General features: G+C 36.5%; 1 protein-coding gene across 3 annotated transcripts; it reads right to left on the bottom strand.

The window, feature by feature from the left end:
* Positions 1-234: 234 nt before the first annotated feature.
* On the bottom strand, positions 235-22033 carry LOC126824513 (uncharacterized). Of its 3 annotated transcripts, none has more exons than XM_056101906.1 (10): positions 21902-22033; positions 20710-21199; positions 14748-14993; positions 14464-14604; positions 12924-13082; positions 12066-12199; positions 10774-10969; positions 6878-6928; positions 4410-4457; positions 235-3652 (listed from the first exon to the last, which is right to left on the bottom strand). In XM_056101906.1, the coding sequence occupies exons 3-10, from the start codon at positions 14980-14982 to the stop codon at positions 3624-3626; spliced, it is 993 nt and encodes a 330-aa protein (XP_055957881.1). In that variant the 5' UTR covers positions 14983-14993; positions 20710-21199; positions 21902-22033; the 3' UTR covers positions 235-3623. The 3 variants fall into 3 exon arrangements, with proteins under 3 accessions (XP_055957881.1, XP_055957880.1, XP_055957878.1); XM_056101905.1 differs by having other exon boundaries at positions 4323-4457; XM_056101903.1 differs by lacking the exons at positions 20710-21199; positions 21902-22033 and adding exons at positions 5520-5570; positions 18417-18476 and having other exon boundaries at positions 4323-4457.
* Between the last annotated feature and the right edge of the window lie 2597 nt (positions 22034-24630).

A 24630-nucleotide genomic window follows, 5' to 3' on the forward strand; every position in this document is an offset into this window, starting at 1 on the left:
GTAACAAGTATGCATACGCTGGTTCAAGCATTACTCCAGACACAATTTATATTTCCATACTCTTTGATTAAATACCATTTCAGGTAAGACTGTCCCTTTCAACGATTTCATGCTCTGTGTGCCAAGACCAACTATTGACCCATCCCACCCTTTTCAATAGGCTGGACCCACCCTGATAATGTCAAGCACCCCTACTCCCTTTCTCCAACTCCATAACACAACAGCATATTTATGTATTTATTTACAACATTTTATATGAAATACAACATATTATTAAATATTTAAATGATTTTTCAAATAATTATTACAAATAATTTGTGAAGAAATAGATGTATGAATCGAAGATGCCATCCATAACATTTTCTTATGAAGTAACTAGAAAGTTTCTACAATTTAATATCTTCAATTTCCATTACAATTCACTACCGTTACAGGTTTTAATCTTTTGAGAAAAGTAACCAAGTAATTTTTTCCAAGAAGAAAAATTTAGGTGTTCCTGAAAAATGAAACTTCAAATTGGTGTGTCCTTCAATTAAGGTGGACAGACGGACAAGGGCAACCGAAATACTCTAACATGAATAATTAATAAGTAACACTGTTCAATTACTCAGGACTGTATGTCATTGATGGGTGTTCTCAAAGTATCAGAAAGGAATAAAGATACTTGGAATTGTTTTTTTAAAACAAAGAACAGTTACAATAACATAACATACAACTTCAAATATTATATATTTGCGGTGGAATGTTTTGACAATATCCCTTTTATATCAACTGCAGAGAATGCTGAATTTCAATTCATCCTATCTGTAAATACTCGATCAAACCATTTTTGGACTGATATTCCTTTTATTATTATTATTATCATAGAATTTATATGGCACCCTTTTTTATAAAATGTTAAAAATAAAATACATAATTTAAAGTTGAAATATACATGAAACATAAGATAAAACATTAAAATAAAGATAGAGCATAGGTTTATTAGAAGTCTAAATAAATGATATTTGAAAAAAAAACCCAACCTATTAGCGGAAAATACCAAAGATAGGTTGCCAGGCAAAGAAACATACGTCCACAGCAGCTAAATCGTCCGGGCAGTCATTAAGAGTTGTCGCATATTTTTACTTTTTTCGGTAATGAAATACACTATATAATACACTAAAATCTGATTAAGAGCAACAACACAGAAAACCATAAGAATTTGTTTGGTTTTTATAAAGTCCTGCCCCATGCTAACGTTTTGTATACAAAACTTTTAATATCATGGATTTAGCTGTTCCAATTCATAAAAATTCAGTGAAATTCAATATACTTGTTCGTCTCAAGATCTTAAACTCTTTGTATCAATCTGAAGTCAATTGGATGATAACTTTAGCCTTTAGAGCGTCACAAGATTTTGCAAAGTGATCAAGGGCCATAACTCTGGCATTAATTATCGGAAATCGCTGAAAATCAATAGGATTCTTCATCTTAAGACCTTAAACACTGTGTATAAATTTAAAGTCAATCGGATAATAAATTTAGCCTCTAGAGCGTCCACAAGATTTTTTGAAGTGATCAAGGGCCATAACTCTGGCAGTAATTATCGGAAATTGCTGAAAATCAATAGGCCATAATCCAGAAAGTTATGGTCTGAAATGTGGAAATATTCCAATTCAACCTTCATTATGGTGGAATGGAGATATATATAAACGTTTTTTAAAATCGGAAAAAAAATTGTGAGCCCTAGAGAATCCACAAGCTAAAAATGAGATTTTTCGACCAATCTGGATCCATAATCCAGAAAGTTACGTTCAGATATGTGTGATTATCAAACGGAACCAAGGTCTTTACGATAAAAACATATATTTAAAGTTTCATCCAAATCGGATAAAAAATGTGGCCTCTAGGGTCCACAACCTTGATATACCCTATTTTTACACTATTTGCGTACAAGGGGTGGTCATTATGTCTGTCACTTTTTGTCTGATTTTCACGAAATTCGAACTTTGCCATCATTAGTGTATAACTGTGATATATTCACACGTTTTTTTTTAAATCGGATAAAAGTCATGACCTCTATATCGACAGGAAACAAGATATTTGCCATCATTAGTGTATAACTGTGATATATTCACACGTTTTTTTTTTAAATCGGATAAAAATCATGACCTCTATATCGACAGGAAACAAGATATTTGGGTTATAAACATGCATATCAAGTTTCATAAAAATCGGATCAAAATTGTGACCTCTAGAGTGTCCACAAGCTAAAAACGTGACGGACAGACAGGGGCGACGACAATATACGTTCACATGAAAATGTGGGCGAATAAAAAGGGAAAATTTTTATATTTTACTTGTAGGTGTTGTGCACATCTAAAGATATGTCTGTTTACAAATAAGGGCCCATTTTCAATATTACAATCCTGTTGATGTGTGCCCGTAGATGTGTGACAACCATTGCAAGTCAACCTGGTATATGAGATTTTTATATAGATACAGAACAGTTATTTAAACATACATTGTGCAGAAATGACCTACTAGTTTGTGAGTGGACGTTAAACAACATTTCACTCTCTCTTTCCTTGTCGGAATTGTTTGTTTTACAGGTCTTTCTATCATTATAGCATTAGATTCATTCAATACTCAAGAAATAAAATATATAATATCTATATTACGTTCAAATTTATACTGTTCCATCTCCTCAATGATACGAAAGAATTCCGAAAGTTCATTTATCAGATATCTTCCCTTTCAATGACTGGAAAGAGGTAAATAGATAAATTGAAAAACTGTCCTTGCTATTATAAAAAACAAGAATTAAATATATCTTTCAATGTTATCACAACTTACCAGTCACTAAATTTTATAATGAAGGGAATCAAGAAAACAGTTTTGAATAGTTATCCCTCCTATTAAAGATGCACTATGTAAGACTTAGATAAAGAGCTGAACATTCTTGTTATAATAGTTCAAAAATAGAAAACGCAAAATGAATATATTGAAAATTTCATTCAAATTACTTTTTTGACGTTATCACCGTTTGAAGTTTTGATAACATGGGGCATCGACTGTTCCTTATCGTAGCACTACTCCATTTTCAAATTAAATGGCGACCTGGTTTTTATCGATTAAAATCTCCGCCATCCGATGGTCTAGAGAGTAGATTATGGGCTTATCATGTGTATAAATATCTAAATATATAATTTTTGAAGCCAAAATAAAGACCTTTAATAGACAGATTTAGCTCTTACATAATGCATCTTTAACTTTAATAAACATATTCATCTGAACACAAGATACATACATTTGTTTTTCTATATGGCAATAGTACTTTATTTCTTTTAAACATACTTAATATATCTTCTTTGATTGGCATTTAGTAATTGAACATATTAACACGAGGTACAATTGTACCTTGTGTTAATACTTAATATAGGCTATGAATTTAGGAGTTTTTCATTATAAATATCTAACTAAGCATAATCAGGGTTTGCACAATATCAGGTCCAATATATTTCCCAAAATACCAGTGATTAGTTCTATATCTAGTTTAATATTTGTTTTATTATTAATCAGATTATTGATTAATATCCATAAAACTTGGCCATATAAGAATTCCTTTAAGTATCCTATACCATCTATACTCCACCTCTATTCCTGCATATTTCTGAAATAAAAATAATTTTAAACAAATTACCTGTTTGAGGTTAAGTTCTATCCATATATGAGAGAGGGGGGTTGGGGTGATGTCCACTTGATACAAACATGACTTTCATGAAACAATTTTACTTCAATAACTTGTGATGTTTTTTTAGCCATGGGAGGAAACCCACCAGATTTGGCAGGTGCCCATACTCCATGTCACATACAAGGACCCGGAGGAATCCCACGTGGTTGGGTAGGTGACCCTATGCCTTGTTGATTAGAAGTGTGGGCCCGAAACCCTGCCACTTGACTCAATGACAGATCTTACGACCGAAAGCACACACATTAGACCACACATCATCTGGAAGGTACAGAGATAGACAACTATGGGCGTCACACATGGGGGGGGTCCGCCCCCCCCCACCCAATTATTTTCCTGGGGGGGTCTGAATATATTTGGACCCCCCCCCCCCTTTCAAAATTGACATAGTAGGCCCTAACTCCTATTTATTTACAACAATTATTAGGATTAGTTAAGATTCTATCTGTATAAAACCTGTACATATCTCAATATGTTGGTGTGATGTTTTAGTTTAACGAAACGAAATATAGCACTATATTTTAATCAGATTAGGGATTGACAATAATTTTAGTAAAACTAGTTGTGTATTTTGTGTAATTTGAAGACTTACTGTATGTTTTTAATATCTGAACAACAATGTACAGAGCTACTCCACAGATAAATAAAATAAAATCGATGATGGCCAAGATGGTTAAACCTGATATGGGTACAGCACTGTTCATTGCTTTCCTATCATGTCCATTAACTGTAAAAGATACAAATAGTCACAATAATAACTCACGGTTTGGATGGCCTAATGGTCTGGTATAACAAAAGCTGAATCTTAAAGAAACATTATGGGAAATGAGATAACGAGTTGGTAGTTCTCACTATAATAGTTAAAAACTACATAATATAAAGGCAATTTTCTGAAAATTTCAGACAAATTGATCCAATATGAACCGAGAGCTAAGCGGATGAAAGTTCCGCTTAGCCTTGATCATCATTACTGAAGTCGGTAAGACAAACCTAATAGTCTCGATTATCCATTTAATCGTTAATCACGAAGGAAAGTTTTGCACCAAATCTGACTATAATCCAACAAATATCGCAGGCTAGCCTTGACATCGAGGGCTGATTATGGTCTGGATAAGTTAATTAATGTCTAATTAATAGTTTTTATAACATTTCAGGCCTAAAGAAAGACCTGCAATAGGCAGATTTTGCTCTTGCATAATGTATGTTTAAATAAAACAGGGTTTAACGTCCTACTGTTCTGTTCCTACTGGACTAATGAAGATGGGCATACGCTATACAGTGTGCTATGGGGGAAATATTGCCAGGAGAGTGGCACTACGGCCTAATGTTATTTCAAATTCAAATTGTCATTGATTCTTTTATGGATGACTATATATATGTTCCCAAGGCCCTCCTTCCTGCAACACTGACAAGGGGGAACCACACCAAAAATCCAGATGATATTTCTCGACCAACAGTGGGGTCAAACACGAGATCTTCAGGGTTATGTAGTCATATCTGGCAGGAGAATGTGCAATGTGGATCACAATTTCTGTTATTGGGGCAGCAGTGGGGGATATGTGTCACTGAGTCGAGTAGCAAGCTGTATAAATGGATGATCTCATTTGAGAGATAAAGTTTGTATTTCTGAATTTAACATCAGATCACGACGGCACATGAGAATGATGTTTGGATGCCATTAAATGAACATAATGAGACTGGCATTGTAGGTTACGATAGGGCCCACTAAAAATAGGCCAAGGCCTTGATAGAACATTTTTTTATGTATGGTCTAATAATTAGATCTTACCTTTTCTAGTTGTCATTGTTGGCCTGGTGGTTGAATTAACAACACTTTCATCTGTAGAAAATAAAAATTTACAAACTTTACTACAGTTTTAAATTTGAATATGGGGAAATTTCTATAGTTCTGCATCAACTTTATCCAATCTACCCTACACTTCGTCTGTGTACCATCAATTTGTTCCAACTTATCTGTTTGCCACAGCTCAATATAAACATACAATATTTTAGCTAAAAAATGACCTGCTTTTGAGATCCTCATTTTCTGCACGACTGGGCTAACAAATATCATCATACACCCCCATGCAATTACATTTTTTTCTCCAATAGCAGCATTTGCGCTTCCTCTTTATCAAACTTCAACCGCTAAGGATCTTTTATGTGCATCACAGTACATACCAGCCTGCTCATGAGACATCATATTTTTCATCCCATATGAAGGACTTTACACTTTTTCTTGCCAGACTCTCTATCCTACAACGCTAACAAGGTTTGGACGATAAAAAGGCATTATCTCTCTTACCAAGAATATAAATGTAAATTATTTTGAATATTTTCACTTAATTAATGAAATCCAAAGCATCATCTGTGATGATTTAATTAAAATAGGTCTTATTGTTTGATCTCTGCATTTTTCGGTGTGGTTCCTTCTTGTTAGGGGTACAGGACAGAAATGAAATGAAATGAAATGGGGTTTAACATCCTACTGTTCTGCTCTGAACTGGGCTAATGAGGGAAATTTTGCCTTCAATAGGCAGATTTTGCTTTGCATAATGTATGTTTAAATAAAACAGGGTTTAACGTCCTACTGTTCTGTTCCTACTGGACTAATGAAGATGGGCATACGTTATACAGTGTGCTATGAGGGAAATATTGCCAGGAGAGTGGCACTACGGCCTAATGTTATTTCAAATTCAAATTGTCATTGATTCTTTTATGGATGACTATATATATGTTCCCAAGGCCCTCCTTCCTGCAACACTGACAAGGGGGAGCCACACCAAAAATCCAGATGATGTTTCTCGACCAACAGTGGGGTCAAACACGAGATCTTCAGGGTTATGTAGTCATATCTGGCAGGAGAATGTGCAATGTGGATCACAATTTCTGTTATTGGGGCAGCAGTGGGGGATATGTGTCACTGAGTCGAGTAGCAAGCTGTATAAATGGATGATCTCATTTGAGAGATAAAGTTTGTATTTCTGAATTTAACATCAGATCACGACGGCACATGAGAATGATGTTTGGATGCCATTAAATGAACATAATGAGACTGGCATTGTAGGTTACGATAGGGCCCACTAAAAATAGGCCAAGGCCTTGATAGAACATTTTTTTATGTATGGTCTAATAATTAGATCTTACCTTTTCTAGTTGTCATTGTTGGCCTGGTGGTTGAATTAACAACACTTTCATCTGTAGAAAATAAAAATTTACAAACTTTACTACAGTTTTAAATTTGAATATGGGGAAATTTCTATAGTTCTGCATCAACTTTATCCAATCTACCCTACACTTCGTCTGTGTACCATCAATTTGTTCCAACTTATCTGTTTGCCACAGCTCAATATAAACATACAATATTTTAGCTAAAAAATGACCTGCTTTTGAGATCCTCATTTTCTGCACGACTGGGCTAACAAATATCATCATACACCCCCATGCAATTACATTTTTTTCTCCAATAGCAGCATTTGCGCTTCCTCTTTATCAAACTTCAACCGCTAAGGATCTTTTATGTGCATCACAGTACATACCAGCCTGCTCATGAGACATCATATTTTTCATCCCATATGAAGGACTTTACACTTTTTCTTGCCAGACTCTCTATCCTACAACGCTAACAAGGTTTGGACGATAAAAAGGCATTATCTCTCTTACCAAGAATATAAATGTAAATTATTTTGAATATTTTCACTTAATTAATGAAATCCAAAGCATCATCTGTGATGATTTAATTAAAATAGATCTTATTGTTTGATCTCTGCATTTTTCGGTGTGGTTCCTTCTTGTTAGGGGTACAGGACAGAAATGAAATGAAATGAAATGGGGTTTAACATCCTACTGTTCTGCTCTGAACTGGGCTAATGAGGGAAATTTTGCCCAGACAGCGGCACTACGGCCTACTCTTATATCGAATTCCAACTGTCAAGGGATCTTTTACGTGCACGCCAATGTGTACACGGGACCTCGGTTTTTCGTCCCATCCGAACGACTAGACAGCTTTCCTTGTCAGCCCCTCCATCCTTGTCCTTGTCAGGCCCTTCGTCCTGCATAACTGACAAGGGAGAACCACGCGGGAAAATCTGGATGAACTTTCTCGGCCAATGCAGGGATCGAACACCCGACCTCCAGTCTAGCGAGCCACCGCCTTACCCACTTAGCCACCGTGATCCCCGGTACAGGACAGAGGGTCTGGCAATGGATAACGTCTAGCCATTCTGGTGGCACAAATAACTGAGGTTCTATGCACACATTGGCATGCACATAAAAGATCCCTTGGTGGTTGGAATTTGATATATGAGTAGGCCGCGGTGTCACTTTCCAGGCAAAATTTCTTTCATGGCATACTGTATGGCGTATGCCCGTCTTCATAGCACACTGTACGACGTATGCCTGTCTTCATTGGCCCAGTTTGAGCAGAAGAGTACGATGTTTCACTCCATTTCATTTCATTTCATATTTAATGTGACAGTTTGTATGACTTTCAAATTATTGTTATTAATACTGACAGATATGATAGCAGTACAGAACAGAGATGTGGACAGCACAGCAATTTTGTTGACTGTCTACTCTTATTACCACTATCTCACTGAACTTCCCACCCTCTCACCGAACCTTTCACCCCAAACTTAAACAAACTGTACTGTACTTAGATATAATAAAGGCGTGTTAGCAACAGAGCACATAGATACAATACTAAACTCTGTCACTTTAACATAAGGCTGTACGATATTGCAAAAAGGGACGATATCGATATTGGCATTTTTTTCAACCATATAGTTAAATATCGCGATATTTAATAATAATGTCACTTTGCTATTAAAAAAATTAAATATAAATGCATTAAAGCTGACTACAGAGTGAGTAAGAATTGTGGGTAAGAATTGCTTTATTCATACACTTAAACCTTTGCTTTTTTTAATAATATAGATTTATTAAAATTAACAAGACAACATCCTTTTTGGATAAAAACGTTTCAATGCTTTTTAAAAAAAACAAGCCAACAGTGAGGCTGATGTCCCCCGCCGAAATTGCAAAATAAATAGATGACACATATTAATTAATCGCACATTTATTTTTTTCACTAAGTTTCATCACTCTCTATCAGATAGAATCAAGATTATCTTGTCCCAAACCATCGACAAATGAAATCGATTAGCTCTGCTTAGCTTCAGCTCGAAATGTTAATTATTGAACTCAGTCAAGACATTCACCTAATGAACATCTACATATACATCAAGTTTAAACATCCACCTAATAGACACCTATGCCAAGTTTGAACATTCTACCTCAATTAGAAGGAGAGTTATTGTGTTCCAAAGTTTCTACCAATCAAATTGCTTATCACTCTGCTTACCCTCAGCAAAAAATGTTCATTATCGAACTTAGTTAAGGTATTCATATAATAAATCTATACACCAAGTTTCATCAATCTCACTTAATTAGAACTAAAGTTATCGTGTCCCAAAGCATCAACCAATCAAATTGCTTATCTCTGCTTACCCTAAGCGGAAAATGCTCATCTTCAAACTCCATCAAGGCATTGACCTAATCAACACATACACCAAGTTTGAACATTCTAGCTCAATTAGGAAGAGAGTTATCGTGCCCCAAAGTATCAACCAATCAAATTGCTTATCTCTGCTTACCCTAAGCGGAAAATGCTCATCTTCGAACTCCATCAAGGCATTGACCTAATAAACACATACACCAAGTTTGAACATTCTAGCTCAATTAAAAGTTATCGTGTCCCAAAGCATCAACCAATCAAATTGCTTATCTCTGCTTACCCTAAGCGGAAAATGCTCATCTTCGAACTCCATCAAGGCATTGACCTAATCAACACATACACCAAGTTTGAACATTCTAGCCCAATTAGGAAGAGAGTTATCGTGTCCCAAAGCATCAACCAATCAAATTGCTTATCTCTGCTTACCCTAAGCGGAAAATGCTCATCTTCGAACTCCATCAAGGCATTGACCTAATAAACACATACACCAAGTTTGAACATTCTAGCTCAATTAGGAAGAGAGTTATTGTGTCCCAAAAAGTGTGACGGACAGACAGACGGACGGACAGACAGACGGACGGACAGACGGACAGACAGACGGACAGACAGACGGACGAACCCATTTTAATAGTCCCCTGCTTTCTTCGAAAGGAGGGGGACAATAACAGGAGACATTACTTATGCCTGTACATATAATTAAATTAAATACAACCGCTGATGTTTAAAAAGCGTCTGCTTGTGACCTTGAGTAAGAAAATTCTCAAATATCACATGCAGCGGTAGTAAGTAGTTGCGGTCTTCAAGTCCTGTATTGTAAGTTCAAACTGTCTAACAAATACTAAATGATCCGGACTATCTTCCATTCAAGCATTCGATTGGCTGCGGTATTTCTGGCCTAACAGTGACAGTAATCTACTTATAGATCGTTTTATTCTTGTTTTCAGAAATTAAGTTTCGTAGAGTTTTCTAAAAACATTTGTTTTTAAAAAATATGACAACCTATTTATAGCCTGGTAATTAGCCGCGGTAGTGGGAAATTTCAGGCGTTTAGTAGGCCTAAGCTTTACATGGAGTAACAACTGACAATTTATTGTCGACTAAAAACAAAGTAAAAGTAACGCATACACGGCTGCGGACACTGCGCAAGTGTTTTCAACATTTAACGATTCTCAAAACATTAGTTTTATTATAGTTTATTGCCGTCGGCTAATTTCCACTGCTGTATAGTGTATTTATTATCTATTTTTATGATAATTTTTTTCGATATTTGAAGTTTTTGGCGATATTCGATAAACCACTATATCGACGATTTTTGGCCACATGATATCGTAGTTAGGTCTGAAAATACCATATCGCGATAAATGACTATATCGAGAATATCATACAGCCCTACTATAACATCCGCAAAAGAGCATGTTATCTTAAACACGGTCACTTTAATACACATGTTGCACAGTCAAAACTAGTCCAAAGCACCAATAGCCCCCTCCATCTCCCTCCACTATAAATACAGAGATGATAAGCTTACCTTTTTTTTGTGGAATATATATACGACCATCAGGAAAATCTATCCACACAACAATTCTACCTTGAAGTGTTATGTTGTTCACAGTCACCTTCATTTTCCTATTCTTAAGATCAACTTCAATCTGCATTCGTCCTTTAAAATGTGGATTATAGGGCTGATTTCCTTTTTTATCATACAACTTCCACACATTTATCGCCTTTAATTCAAACAATTAAATATATTTAGATGATCAGTGCACATCACCAATCGCAGGCTCATATATAGACGTCCTGACAAACTGATACCAGCTGGGGGGGTTGGATGGCTGAATGGTTGCAGAGAGAGAGAGAGAAATAGGGTTTAACATCCACTTGACACAAACCAGGTCATTTATTGGCTTTAATTCAAACAATTAAAGATATTTAGATGATCAGTGCACATTATTTCATCACAAATCACAGGCTCATATATAGACGTCCTGACAAACTGATATCAGCTGTGGGGATTCGATGGCCCAATGGTTGCATCACAAGGCCTGTCATTGAGTCAAGTGGTTTGGTTTTGATTCCCCGGTTGTACGTGACAAGGAGTAGGGTCACCCGTCCAACCTCGTGGGTTTTCTCTGGGTGTCCCCTGGTTTCCTCCCACTGCTAAAAGACACCTACGCGCAAGCGAATAATTGAAATAAAATTGAACCATATGTTAGTCATGAAATGAACTAGTATGTGTCGAGTGAAATGGGGTTTAACGTCCTACTGTTCTGCTCCTATACTGGGCTAATGAAGACGGGCATACGCCATACAGTGTGCTATGAGGGAAATTTTGCCCGGGCAGCGGCACTATTGCCTACTCTTATATCGAATTCCAACTGCCAAGGGATCTTTTATGTGCATTCCAATGTATACACGGGACCTTGGTTTTTCGTATCATCCAAAGGACTAGACAGCTGTCCTTGTCAGGCCCTCCGTTCTGCACCACTGACAAGAGGAAACCACATGAACTTTCTCGGCCAATGCAAGGGCCCAAAGAAAGACTTGCAATGGCATATTTAACAAAACATCACTAATTCAAGGGCCATTGCTGATACCATCCCTTCATGGCGCCTCAGCTAATCCTGTGATTTAAGAGTTAATTATCTGGGCCCCTCACAAATCCTGTGATTTAACAGTTAATTATCTGGGTGCCCCACAAATCAGGTTAAACGAACAGTGAAAATAACAATAAACGTATAAAAATTTAATAGTCGGCAGGTTATTTGATAGGTGGGTCCGGTTAACGGAAACAGAATATATTTTTTGATCTAGGATACTTACAGTTGAGCTATTGTCCCGGTAAAACACAACCTGTATATTTTCCACTACTGACAGGCATTTGAATGTAATCCTAAACGTCTGGTTATCACCTGGTGTCACCTTCATGTTTTTTGGATTGTTTGACCTATCATTATCTGTAACAATCACATTTTATCACTTTTATAATAACAACAACTATAACTATACCTGTGATTTGGATTCTCTGACCAGTCATAATTTGTAACAATCACAATTTATTTTTGTATAATAACAATAATTAGACCTGTGAGATAATAATAACTAGACCTATGATGATGCACTTATGACCAGTTTCTCAAGAGACTTTTAATCTGTCCTTTCCCATGCCAATAAACCATTTACCAGACCATCAGAAATATTGGTTAAATTTATATATGCTTTACTAAAAACAGCTTATGGACTGACAGTTGAATTGACAGAAACAATGTTGCAAACTATCTAATTCAAAGATATACGTTTATTTCCCCCTTGGTAAAGTAAACTTTTGGTCAATCAATTTATTATCTGTGTATGTAAATATATGGTACTAGAAGAATGCCCGGCTTCCCTCGGGGGTCATAACCCCCGAAACCGGAAGTGGTAGACTAACGCCACCTGGCCTATGTTACTCCCCGGTCCGAGCTACCCCTATACCCCAAATTTCAGACTCGGGGCAGACCTAGTGTAGCCGCCAACCCCGAACAGACAGACAGACAGACAAACAGACAGACAAACGACAGTCACAAATATAAATATAGATAGATGGTGTGTGATTGTTCGTTTAGTGCCTAGATTGTTCTGTTCTGTTCTGTGTCTCATGTTTCAAGATATACTTCTTGTCATATAATCAAATTAACTTACGACATGTATCTGGGCCAAGGACTGGAGGCCTATCTGAGGCACGGACAGGAGGCCTATCTGCAGCACGGACAGGAGGCCTATCTGAGGCACGGACAGGAGATATCAATTGGCTGTAGATTATCCAAGAGAGTAGGCCAAACAGAAGCTTTGTTCTAAAACCTGTAAAAGTTAATAATAAATGATATTAACGTTACATGACTTTCAATAAATACAGTATGCTCACCAGCTGTAAAGGCTGTTAAAAATTACAGTCTCTATAGTGGTCACAAGATTTTCGGCAAAGTGGGGAATAATTCCAGAATGGAAAGTTGCAAAATGCTGAATATCATTAGGGTTCATCCTCTTATGACCCCAATGCTTTACACCAAAATCAATGGGATTCATCCTAAATGTATGTCTTTGTTGAAAATTGAGAATAAAGTAGAGCTGGTTACATATTCTTCCTAAGCTCATTATTGTTGCATTTTATTTCTATACCTTGGACATCAGGTACTAAAAAGGTGTTGGTAGGAAGATAATAATGACCATAATAATTAACAGTGCAGAAATGTACCTTTCGTTTCCTAATTGGTTTCAGAATTTAGTCATAATATACATTTTTTCCTAAATCAATATAACAGAAAGAACATACCCCTGAACAACTGGAATGGAAAACCCATCAAAGATTATATTCAATTAGAATGGGTGTGTATGCAGGTCCGTAACTAGCCCAAAAATATTGGGCTTTTGGGAGTGCCAATGGGGCTTCAGGGAGTGCCGATGTACCTGCAATTGACGGTACACAAACGAACGGCACTGTGGATGTGCCTCCCTTCAAAGAAGGGTCTAGGGTGCTCTCACCTGAGGAGAGGAACTATAAAAATGATGGAAAATTTCAATTTTGAGGCTGAATTTGCTATATCGGCGTATTTTGATATGAACATTATAAACATTTGAAGGAAGGAATACGACTTTAGAGTACCTATAATAATTTATGAGAAAAACAAGTCTTGAATCGGATTAGTGTGCGACTTGTTTGAGTTGTGAAGATTATCACGCCTGGTGTGGGCTTGAATCAATTTCATCTCCATCGTGAATTTGACCTGGAAAATTTCCTACAATTTCCAATTGGCTTTCTTATTGTTTATTTTTTTTGGCCGTCGGTATGCGGTCAGTTTCTTGCTTAGGCACCCGCGATCAAGTCGTGGGTAGCCCCTCAGTCTCGGCATCATGGGCACCCCTACGGGATGAGGCACCCCAACAATCATGCCATTTTATGTACCTCATTGTTCAAGTCGTGGACAGGCAACCAATCTCATTCAGCATTATTTTTCGGCTTTATAGGGTGCCAAAAACGGCATTATGTATTATTTCTCGGCTTTATGGGGCGCCCATATTGATATCGGAACGTTGGTCCTTGGCTTTGTATTGCGTCCATTAGAAAGGGCGCTGATTATTTCCAGGGAGGGGGCAGCTGCCCCACTTGCCCCCTGCTAGCTACGGGCCTGGGGTGAGGAGGGAAAGAGGCGCAACCTGTGAAAATTACCAAAATATTCATTACCATAATCTTCATTATTGAAGATTTTCTGTTTTTTAGCTGGAGTTGATGTTTCGTTCAAAATTTCTTTCTCTCTTCTATTTGACGTGGCTGGCTTTATTGCGCCTTCATCAACAACCTCATTGTCATCCTGCACAGGTTTACCTAGAAAAATATTCACACAAAGGTAAAAATATATAATCCTCGTCAACAGAAGAGCTTTACATGTGATCAAGGTCAATAAGTGAAAATTATCAGAAATATCAAAACATGACTGGTTATAAAAATGGATGTATAAAAATACTCACCTAATACACTTCTCACTTTATTGATTACTGAATTAAGAAATGGGTAGAACTTATTTATTTTACCATCTTCAGATGTCTTATCTGGGCTTCTGTCTCGATCACAGGAAGTTTTTATAATGACAGCGTCTTCATCATTACTAATGAAAAAATCGACTGATTTTATATCGGATCTAATCGTTTGCTCAAACTTGAGCATAGACCCTAAAACAAATTCTGATAATTCATTCAGTGCCATGACTCAGGTACCTGAAAGATGAAAGAAACAGTAGCTAATCAGATCTGATTTCTTAATTTGAAATGGGGACTAACGTATGGTTCAATTTTATTTCAATAAATCAATTGTACGTAGGGGCTTTAACTGTGGAAGGAAACGTGAGGACCAGGAGAACACCCCCCCCCACCCAACACACTCCGACATTACATATGATTCAATTTTATTTCAATAATTTGCTTGTGTGTAGGGGGTTTGGACGATACTGAAGGACCAGGAGAAAACTCATGAGTCAAATCTACGCCACTTGACCTCACACCTTAAGCAGTGGACACATTAGCCGAATCGATCGGCCAAATGGTTCGGCCGAATCAATCGGTGCCGAATTTTATTCGGCCGAATGGGTGGACACACTAGCCGAATGCTTCGCCCGATTCAACCTGTCGATTGCATCACCTTTCACGTCACATGATTAAACATGGCGGCGTCTATGGCTTCAATCTATCACGTGACTTCTCGATATGAGTGGTGATTGGCTAATGAATTCTATATTCGGCCGAATGCTTCGGCGAAGCGGACACACCAGGCGAATATAATTTGGCCGAATATATCAAACATGTTTGATTCGGGCGAATCATTCGGCCGAATGACAGTGGACACACTAGGCGAATTTCGTCGCCGATTGATTCGGCCGAATCATTCGGCTAGTGTGTCCACCGCATTACACATTAATCCATTTATACACCACAAGTTATGTCGATTTTACATCAGTATTTATCTCGATAATGAATTTTATTATGAAATTTTTGAAGCATGACAATTGTAATTATCCAGGGGGGTGGGGGGTGGATGGTTGAATGATTTCCTCCCACTGCTAATGACCCTATGCACAAGCAAATTATTGAAAAAAAATTGAACCATATGTTAGTCCCAAAATGACCTAGTTTGTTAATCTCTCTCTCTCCCCCCCCCCTCTCCTCAACCACAGGTACTACTATATGTGGATAATCAACCACATAAAACACCAAACTCCTGGTTACCCATGGGCAATGGAACTTTTTAACTAAAGTCAAGAAAGAGTTGTGCCCCTTCCCAAAATAAACTCCATAATTCATGCATTAATGATTATTATAACAAACATAAATCTTGAGGACAAGTTAGGATTAACAAAAACCATAGATATGATCCTTGAGGAAAGAAATTTTACAATAAAAAAATTAGGAGTGTTGGATATTGAATAGGCAAAGCAGATAGACATGCCCGATCTGCGACAATATCAAAACTCCCACAACTTTATCAAAATTTATTATTTGAAACATATACATATATAACTGAAAACGATATCATTCTATCAGGGATTCAGATTTTGATACCTTTACGGTACCTGAAAATAACAATAGGCCTATTGTACATGCAAAATATAAATTTATAGAAAATCTGCAATCTTTGAATGAGACCAGACGTGTAAATCGGCCTACTGAAAATATATTGTGTTGTACGGTGTTCAAAATGGACTAAAGTCACCAAAATTAACATCTTATCTTAGTAAATCGTGTATATAGTGTATATAGCCATCTTATAATTTAATCGTTCCTCTACTTTCTTTTCTTATGTCATATAGTATCATACTATGACTTACACGGCATCTCCACCATGTTAAATAGGCCTTAAGCCTATTCATATAATTAGATGACAGAAGTATTTATAAGTTCTAGAGGTGTTTATTCCAATTAACTGAACAAAAATATCACAACACAAATGATGTCCTCAACTCACTGACAACTACAAGTTAACTGACCTCTCTCACTAGAGTGTACACTCTCTCACACATACAACCTTACATTAAAAAGAGAGAGAGAGAGATGGGGTTTAACGTCCACTCGACACAAACCAAGTCATTTCGGGATTAACATATGGTTTTAATTTTATTTCATTAACTGGCTTGTGCGTAGATGTCTTTAGCAGTGGGAGGAAACCGGAGGATCCGGAGAAAACCCACGAGGTTGGATACATTAAAAGGACAACACGTATAGTATGATACTATATGACACTTATTCTTTTTTACATCTTTTTAATATATATTTATGTTTGTACTATTATGGAGAGGGGGTCTCTATAGCACTGTAACCCAGGTACATGTAACATTTAATCTTGTGTATCTAGCACTAATTTCTTTAACATTCGTTTAATATCAAATCTTTGTTTAAAAATTTGTAAAAATTGTTTAAAATCACCAAAAATCATCTAATTTGTACTTGTGTCCAGTTTAAAGCTGACTGATTAATTTTAATAATGAGTGTCCAATTTACAAGTATTTAAATTCTCGATCACTATTAGAAAATTCAAAAATTATTCATTATACATCAGAAATTAATTGGGTTGTTTATATTTTAACAGTGATCAAGAAATTAAACACTTGTAAATTGGACACTCATTATCAAAATTGAATGATCAGCTTTAAACTGGACAGAAGCACAAATTAAACGATTTATGGTGATTTTAAACACTTTTTACAAATTTTTAAACAAAGATTGGATATTAAACGAAGGTGAAAGAAATTAGTGCTAGATACACAAGATTAAATGATACCTAGGTTACAGTGTAGGCTTCTGCCTGTTCTCCAATCCACAGTTTCTGTGAATAAATATTGTTTAGAAAAAAAACAAACTTAGACATCTTGTTTCGCCATCTTGTTATAAGGCTATTAACCCCCCTTACTACGCACTATAACTGATCAAAATGGTTGCTTTATTCAATGCTAACATTCTTAGAATATTTTTTGAATGAACGAATCAACGTGGCTTTACTAACATATAATAATTAATAAACCATTTTTGTATCATTATCATCCGTTATCTGACCCTAAAAGTTTGCTTACAAGAATGATCTTTAAACATGCATTATGCAAGAGCTAAATCTGATTATTGTAAATCTTAATTTAGGCTTCAGATGTTATAGAAATTATAAATTAGATCTTTATTTAAACAACAAGACCAAAATCAACTCTGTAGACCCACGGATGGCTCGGCTACAGCTCGGATTTAAATGATAGAGTGTACTTAGCGAGGCCGCTACCATTTCTAGGCAAATATTACAACGATGATAACTATGTTCAGAATAAAGTAATTTGACTGAATTTTTCAATATATTCTTCTTTCATCATCTACTTTGGAACTGTTATAGCAAGAATGGCCAACTCTCTATAAATATCTCCCATAATGTATCTTTAATTTTACGGGCGCCATCTTTATAGATTTGACCATTACCTGTATGATGACATTCGAGGGACACACCCAAAACTTTTATCAAAGGTATTCAGAAGCATTTTAAGATGAAAATAAGACTACCCGGTGCACATACATAATTTAAAGTTAAGTAAAATTGGTTATAATTATAAATGAAAATAGTTTAATAAACTTTACAAACTTTTAAAAACTACTTTCAAACTTATTACGTACCTTTTCTCAAACTAACAATGATTTTAACCAAAACAGGGTAAGAAGAGAGCAAACTTCCGGATGTTCACTCAGGAGTAATTTCTTTTTTATTATGTGACATTAAATCATACAAAGGTTCACATGTTAAGAAAATAGCAAATTTTCTTCCCAAATCAACCAAAAATTGATATTAAACTAAATTTTTATTTTATTTTATGGAAAAATTTACCCATAGCCAAGGACATTGAGTGCGGTCTTATTGTCACATACCGTAAATACCTGCACCCTCTATATGTATATGTATGCAGTAAACCGATATTATACAATAAGTGAATAATAAAAGATAAAATGAGGTTTGAATAAATTGTTATCATGCATCACCAAAGGTGTTAAACTATAAAATGTGGATGTTACAGCGTGTTGCTATACACAAGACGAGACGTGTTTGTTAAGTTTTGATTGTATTATTGAGTGAAGATGACACAATTATAAACATTGATATTAGAGCCTACTTTACAACATTAATCTATAGATGTGTCATACTTAACTATGTTATATCACTCCCCCACTAAACAATGCAGACGCATAAATAAGGGCCATTTTTTTTAGGTCATGCATGTTATGTTATTATGTTAAATTAACATTTATGGAGTTATATTACAAAACCCTACTTGTACCTGACAAGGAGTAGGGTCGTCTACATGCAAAAGAATTATTGAAATGACCTAGTTATCACTGTAATCTGGGTATCATTTACTTGTGTATTTACCATTCATTTCTTTCGCATTCATTCAATATCAAATCCGTGTTTAAATATTCGTAAAAATTGTTTAAAATCACTAAAAATCATCTAATTTGTACTTGTGTCCAGTTTAAAGCTGACCATTCAATTTTGATAATGAATGCCCAATTGACAAGTGTTTAATTTCTCGATCACTGTTAAAATATAAACAACCCATTTGATTATTGATGTATAATTATTAATTTTTGAATAGTGATCGAGAAATTAAACACTTGTAAATTGGACACGTGGACACGTTTTCAATCTGACTGTTCGCATGTCTTTCCCTCTGACTGTTCACATGTCTTTCACTCCGACTGTTGACAATCTTTCAAATCCGACTGTTGACAATCTTTCCAATCCGACTATTGACAATTTTTTCCATCTGACTGTTGACACCTTTTCAATCTGACTGTTGACACATTTTCAATCTGACTGTTGACACATTTTCAATCTGACTGTTGACACCTTTTCAATCTGACTGTTGACACATTTTTCTTTTCAATCTGTCAGTCCACACATTATATCTTTGTAATTATTGAATGGAACAGAGGAACAGAACAATTATTGGAATGATACTCTGTCTGCGGTGACGTTGTAAGAAGTTGGCTTGCTAAGATGCAGGTCCCGTGTTTGATCCCAGTGTTGCCTTGTTGGCCGAGAAAGTTCATCTGGATTTCTCAGAGTGGTTCCCCCTTTTTAGTAGTGCAGGACCTCGTAAGGGACAATGTATAGCTGTTTGGATGGGATGATAAACCAAGGTCCTGCTTACACATTGGTGTGCACGTAAAAGAACCTTTGACCGCTGGAGATCGATATAAGAGCAAGCCTTAACGCCAGTGTTCCGGCCGCAACTGTACTAAAAATATCAATTAAAATACTAAAACAAGCGCTTGTCATGTCAGATAGACCTATGATTACAATTTGCAAGAGATGGACAGACAGCACGAGTGTATAAAAATTGTGACCTGTAGAGGGTACACAGGTTATATGTAAAAGATTTTCGTTATTGAACCCTAGATCCAGGATATAAACATTTATTTTAGGTTTCATCAAAAGCTGGATAACAATTTTGACCTATAAAGTGTCGACAAACAAAAGTGAGTGGATGTCTGGACATATTGACCAGGGTAAGACAACATAATACCTCCACAAGAATTCATGTTATTATATAATATTGCTAAAGATGTATTCTTTTTACAATCCATGGGGTTTCGGTGATCGAATGGTTAACGTGAGGAGCTTAAATTAGAGAATAAGGACTGTGAAGAAGTCAAGTGGCGTGTTTCGTTTCCCCGTTTGTAAGTGACAAGGAGTAGAGTTGCCTGTATCCAACCTTGTGGGTTTTCTCCAGATCCTCCCACAGCCGCTACAAGCAAGCAAATTATTACAACCATGTTAGTCCCGAAATGACCTAGTTTGTGTCAAGTGCATGTAAAACCCTATTTCTCTCCCTAATACATCCCAACTACACTTTTCTGTTATCTTTGTGTGAAATATTGTTTGTAAAGCAACACAAAGATATTTTCTTACCTTGGTCATTGAAATCTCTATCTCCTGATAACCTCCCATGACTGTATGGAACACATTCCACTAATGCTGGGCTGGACACCGTGAGTAATTTCCAATTGTTAATCTTGTTTTAGTAAGGTAGTTGCTCTCTGACATTGTAGAGTCGAGTTTTCAGGCTTGGACATACTGTTATTTATTGCAGAAACATTGTTAACTAACAAACTCTTCAGCATTCTGACCAGATTATCAGTGTCTTTAAAGTGGCTTCCATCAATTGCTCTACCTTGGTCGTTGAAATATTCATCTCCTGATATGCTTGCAGGATTGTATGGAAGACATTCCACTAATGCTGTAAGTAATTTCCAAGGAATAGTTCATCCTAGCTCTGGCTGGATTTCAGGCTTGGACACACTGTTTATCTCACAAACATTGCTGACTGATGAACTGTTCAGCACTCTGACCAGATGATTTGATTTTAATGTGGCTTCCATCATTTAATTGCTCTGAAATTCTGAAACAAGTATTAAATTATATGTCTGTTGGTACTGAAAGTGATTATAATAGCAATTCTAACCCTTTCTCTTGATCTTATTGCATGGGGGGTTGGATGGCTGATTGGTTAACATGTGTGCGCTATATCATAAAGTCTGGCATTGATCGAGTCAACTGGCATGGTTTCAATTCCCCGGTTGTAGGTCCTACGTAAGTGGCAAGGAGTAGGGTCGCCTGTACAACCTCGTGGGTTTTCTCCAGCCAGTTTCCTCCCACTACTAAAGACCCCTACGCGCAAGCGAGTTATGGAAATAAAATTGAACCATATGTTAGTCCCGAAATGACCTAGTTTGTGTTGAGTGCACTTAAACCCCATTTGTCTCTCGCTCTCTCTTTTTTTGCATGGCAATATTTGTCGACTGTTTGTTCTGGAATTGAAGAAGAGTCCGAGTGTGTGAATTTACATTTTCTGCTTGGTTTTGGTGAATATTCAGTCTTGGGCCAGAAGAGTCAAGAGGCAAACCTACATGAATTAGGGAAACATATACCGGTATTAAAATGAGGTTATAGCCTGTCAGAAATAATCGCTTGGAAAGTTGATTCCATGGAAATGGTTATTTGCTAGTTCCAAAAACAGAAAGAGCGGTATTTGCAGCTGCCATGGTGGCATAAATCCTAGAATAATGAAAATATATTTATTCACCGCCCGACTTCAACAAACCTGTTGTTCTAGGGTACACACATCTAGAGTAGATGCCAACCGCCGAACTTCCCCAGCATTGGTTTATATGCATAATAATATGCCATATTGACGATTCAGCTTCACGCTTCTCGGAAAGTGACAGCTGCAGAGAAGAACAGAACACGTGACGAGTATATTTTGTAGGAATCAGACCACAATCTAAAATGCATTACTATAATGTAGTAATCAAGATCTGAAAGCAAATCTAGGTATTCTACCAACCCCATCAAAAGACGATTCTACAGTAGAAATGACAATAAAAGTTATTTGTAGATTTGTATGGTTTCAAAAATACCTTATAATTCATATCGTCACTGTTTTAACAATACTCTAATATTTTTTTTTACTCTCACTCTGATTGATTATTATTCAGTCTTTAAATGAAGCTGTAGTTTGATCGTATTTGATTAACAGTATGCATCCAAAAACCTTTTTATGTCTGGGGTCTTACATTACCCCTTGTTGCCGACAACGTTTTTTATGCGACGTACGTAACTGCACAAGGGTAAATGTATAGGAATGAATACTGTAGTATGTACGAAAGCCCAGAAGGCTCATTCCAAATTCCAGATTCCAAATTCCAAATTCCAGATTCCAAATTCCAGATTCCAGATTCCAAATTCCAAATTCCAGATTCCAAATTCCAAATTCCAAATTTGCTGCAGTAGCAAAAAAAAAAAAAAAAAAATGCCAGTCCTAGGATACCGAGTAGCAGAGTAGCTCACTGCAGAGGAACTTTGCCCCAAACTGTTCACATCTGCCGAAGCAAACCCGAACTGGAATATTGTTATTATACTCTAACTGATTGGGGGGGGGGGGGGGTGGCCGAATGGTTAGCACGTGCGTGCTGTATCATACGGCCTGTCATTGAGTCAACTGGCGTGGTTTCGAATCCCCGGTTGTACGTGACACTGACAAGGAGTAGGGTGGCCTGTCCAACCTCGTGGGTTTTCCCCGGGTCCTCCGGTTTCCTCCCACTGCTAAAGACCCCTACGCGCAAGCGAATTATTGAAATAAAATTAAAACCATATGTTAGTCCCGAAATGACCTAGTTTGTGTCGAGTGGACGTTAAACCCCGTTTCTCTCTCTCTCTCTCTCTCTCTAACTGATTAGTCAAAAGCAAAAACCTGATCCGATTGGTAGGATCAGATTTGGAATTTGGAATTTAGAATCTGGAATTTGGAATTTGGAATCTGGAATTTGGAATTTGGAATCTGGAATTTGGAATCTGGAATTTGGAATTTGGAATCTGGAATTTGGAATCTAGTAATTTGGAACGGGTATGTATTCGGCCCAGATAGATAAACTAGAAGTAATTAGTTGTGTAAAATTACAATTTATATAAATTCTAATTTGTTTAATTGGGGGGGGGGGGCTGCCAAATTGCTATTTTATCGATAAGACATGAATTTGGAATTTGGAATTTCGCATTTGGAATTTGGAATTTGGAATTTCGCATTTGGAATTTGGAATGAGCCTTCTGGGCTTCCGTAGTCTAGAGTCGTAAGCATAGGCGTAAATTGTTCTGCAACAACTCAATCCGGTGATTTCAATTGTTATAACAGTTCCCCGCCGTTCGCCGTATTGTATGCCATTCGGAACTGAATAGATTTCGTATGTGATCAGATATTATGTAATTATTCTTGCATTAAAGATTGTTTAATTGTGTGTTACGCATGCGTACCATTCAAAAGGATATGAAATACATGTAATCCTCTCGTCGCGTTACGGTCCCCGTGATTCTAGTCAAACCCAGGGCCCCGCTCCAGTTAAGCTGGGCTTTGTGTAAATATACATGTATATATGTGTGAGGGCCCTGGTGTGAATGGCTGTGTAGGTATGTGCCTCAATGCACTGCTTTGCCCGGTTCCTGTAATCGAATTCTGAATTGACAATCCGGGTACTTATCGAATTTTTGTGGAGTTTTTATTTTTTTAGAGTTCTACAAATTGATATTAGAATTTATAAACTTACATCTTTGGTTTGCGAGAGAACTTTGAAATTGTGGGATTGGCATCCCCCGTCCCCGGCCACCTGGAAATGTATATATAATTTTGATTTGATTTATTTTGCAATAAAATTCTAATTTTTGATTTTTATTATGTGAGATTTCTGAAGTCTAGAGATAAAATATTTTTTTTAGATGAAATAACAAAATAGTTTGTATGTCAGCTGTTGGTCGATGGCAGCCGTGGGTCTCCAAAGTCATTCAGATACATTGTTCGGGTAGCTAACAATTTCCATAATTTTTTTTTTTAAAAACGTATAACCCATGAAGTATTAATAACTTAATTTGTAAATATCAACTTAAAGATACATTTTGTAAGAGCACAACCTGGTCTTTCTGTTGGCTTAAAATGTTGTATAAATTATTATTTAGATATTTATTCACATGACAAGCCCATAATCAACTCTCTAGATCATTGGATGGTTGTGATTTTGGATGAATTGATACACCTTTTAATAATTTAATTTAAAAATGGATAATCGAGAAACTTGATTTATTATCGTTGCAATTTATTATTTTGCCATCAAAGCTGGTTTGGGTGCTTTTTGATGCAGTGTGGGCGTACTCCGTGTTTATTGAACCCACGAACACCGCCTCAAATCTGGGTGCTTGGAACTTTGAGGTGCTATAACTCGATACACCAACATAGAAAGCTAATGGAATATGGCATTTCATACCTTGTGCATCTGTCGATTTGGT

Source organism: Patella vulgata, chromosome 6, assembly GCF_932274485.2.
Source record: "Patella vulgata chromosome 6, xgPatVulg1.2, whole genome shotgun sequence".
NCBI classification, from domain to species: Eukaryota; Metazoa; Mollusca; class Gastropoda; family Patellidae; genus Patella; species Patella vulgata.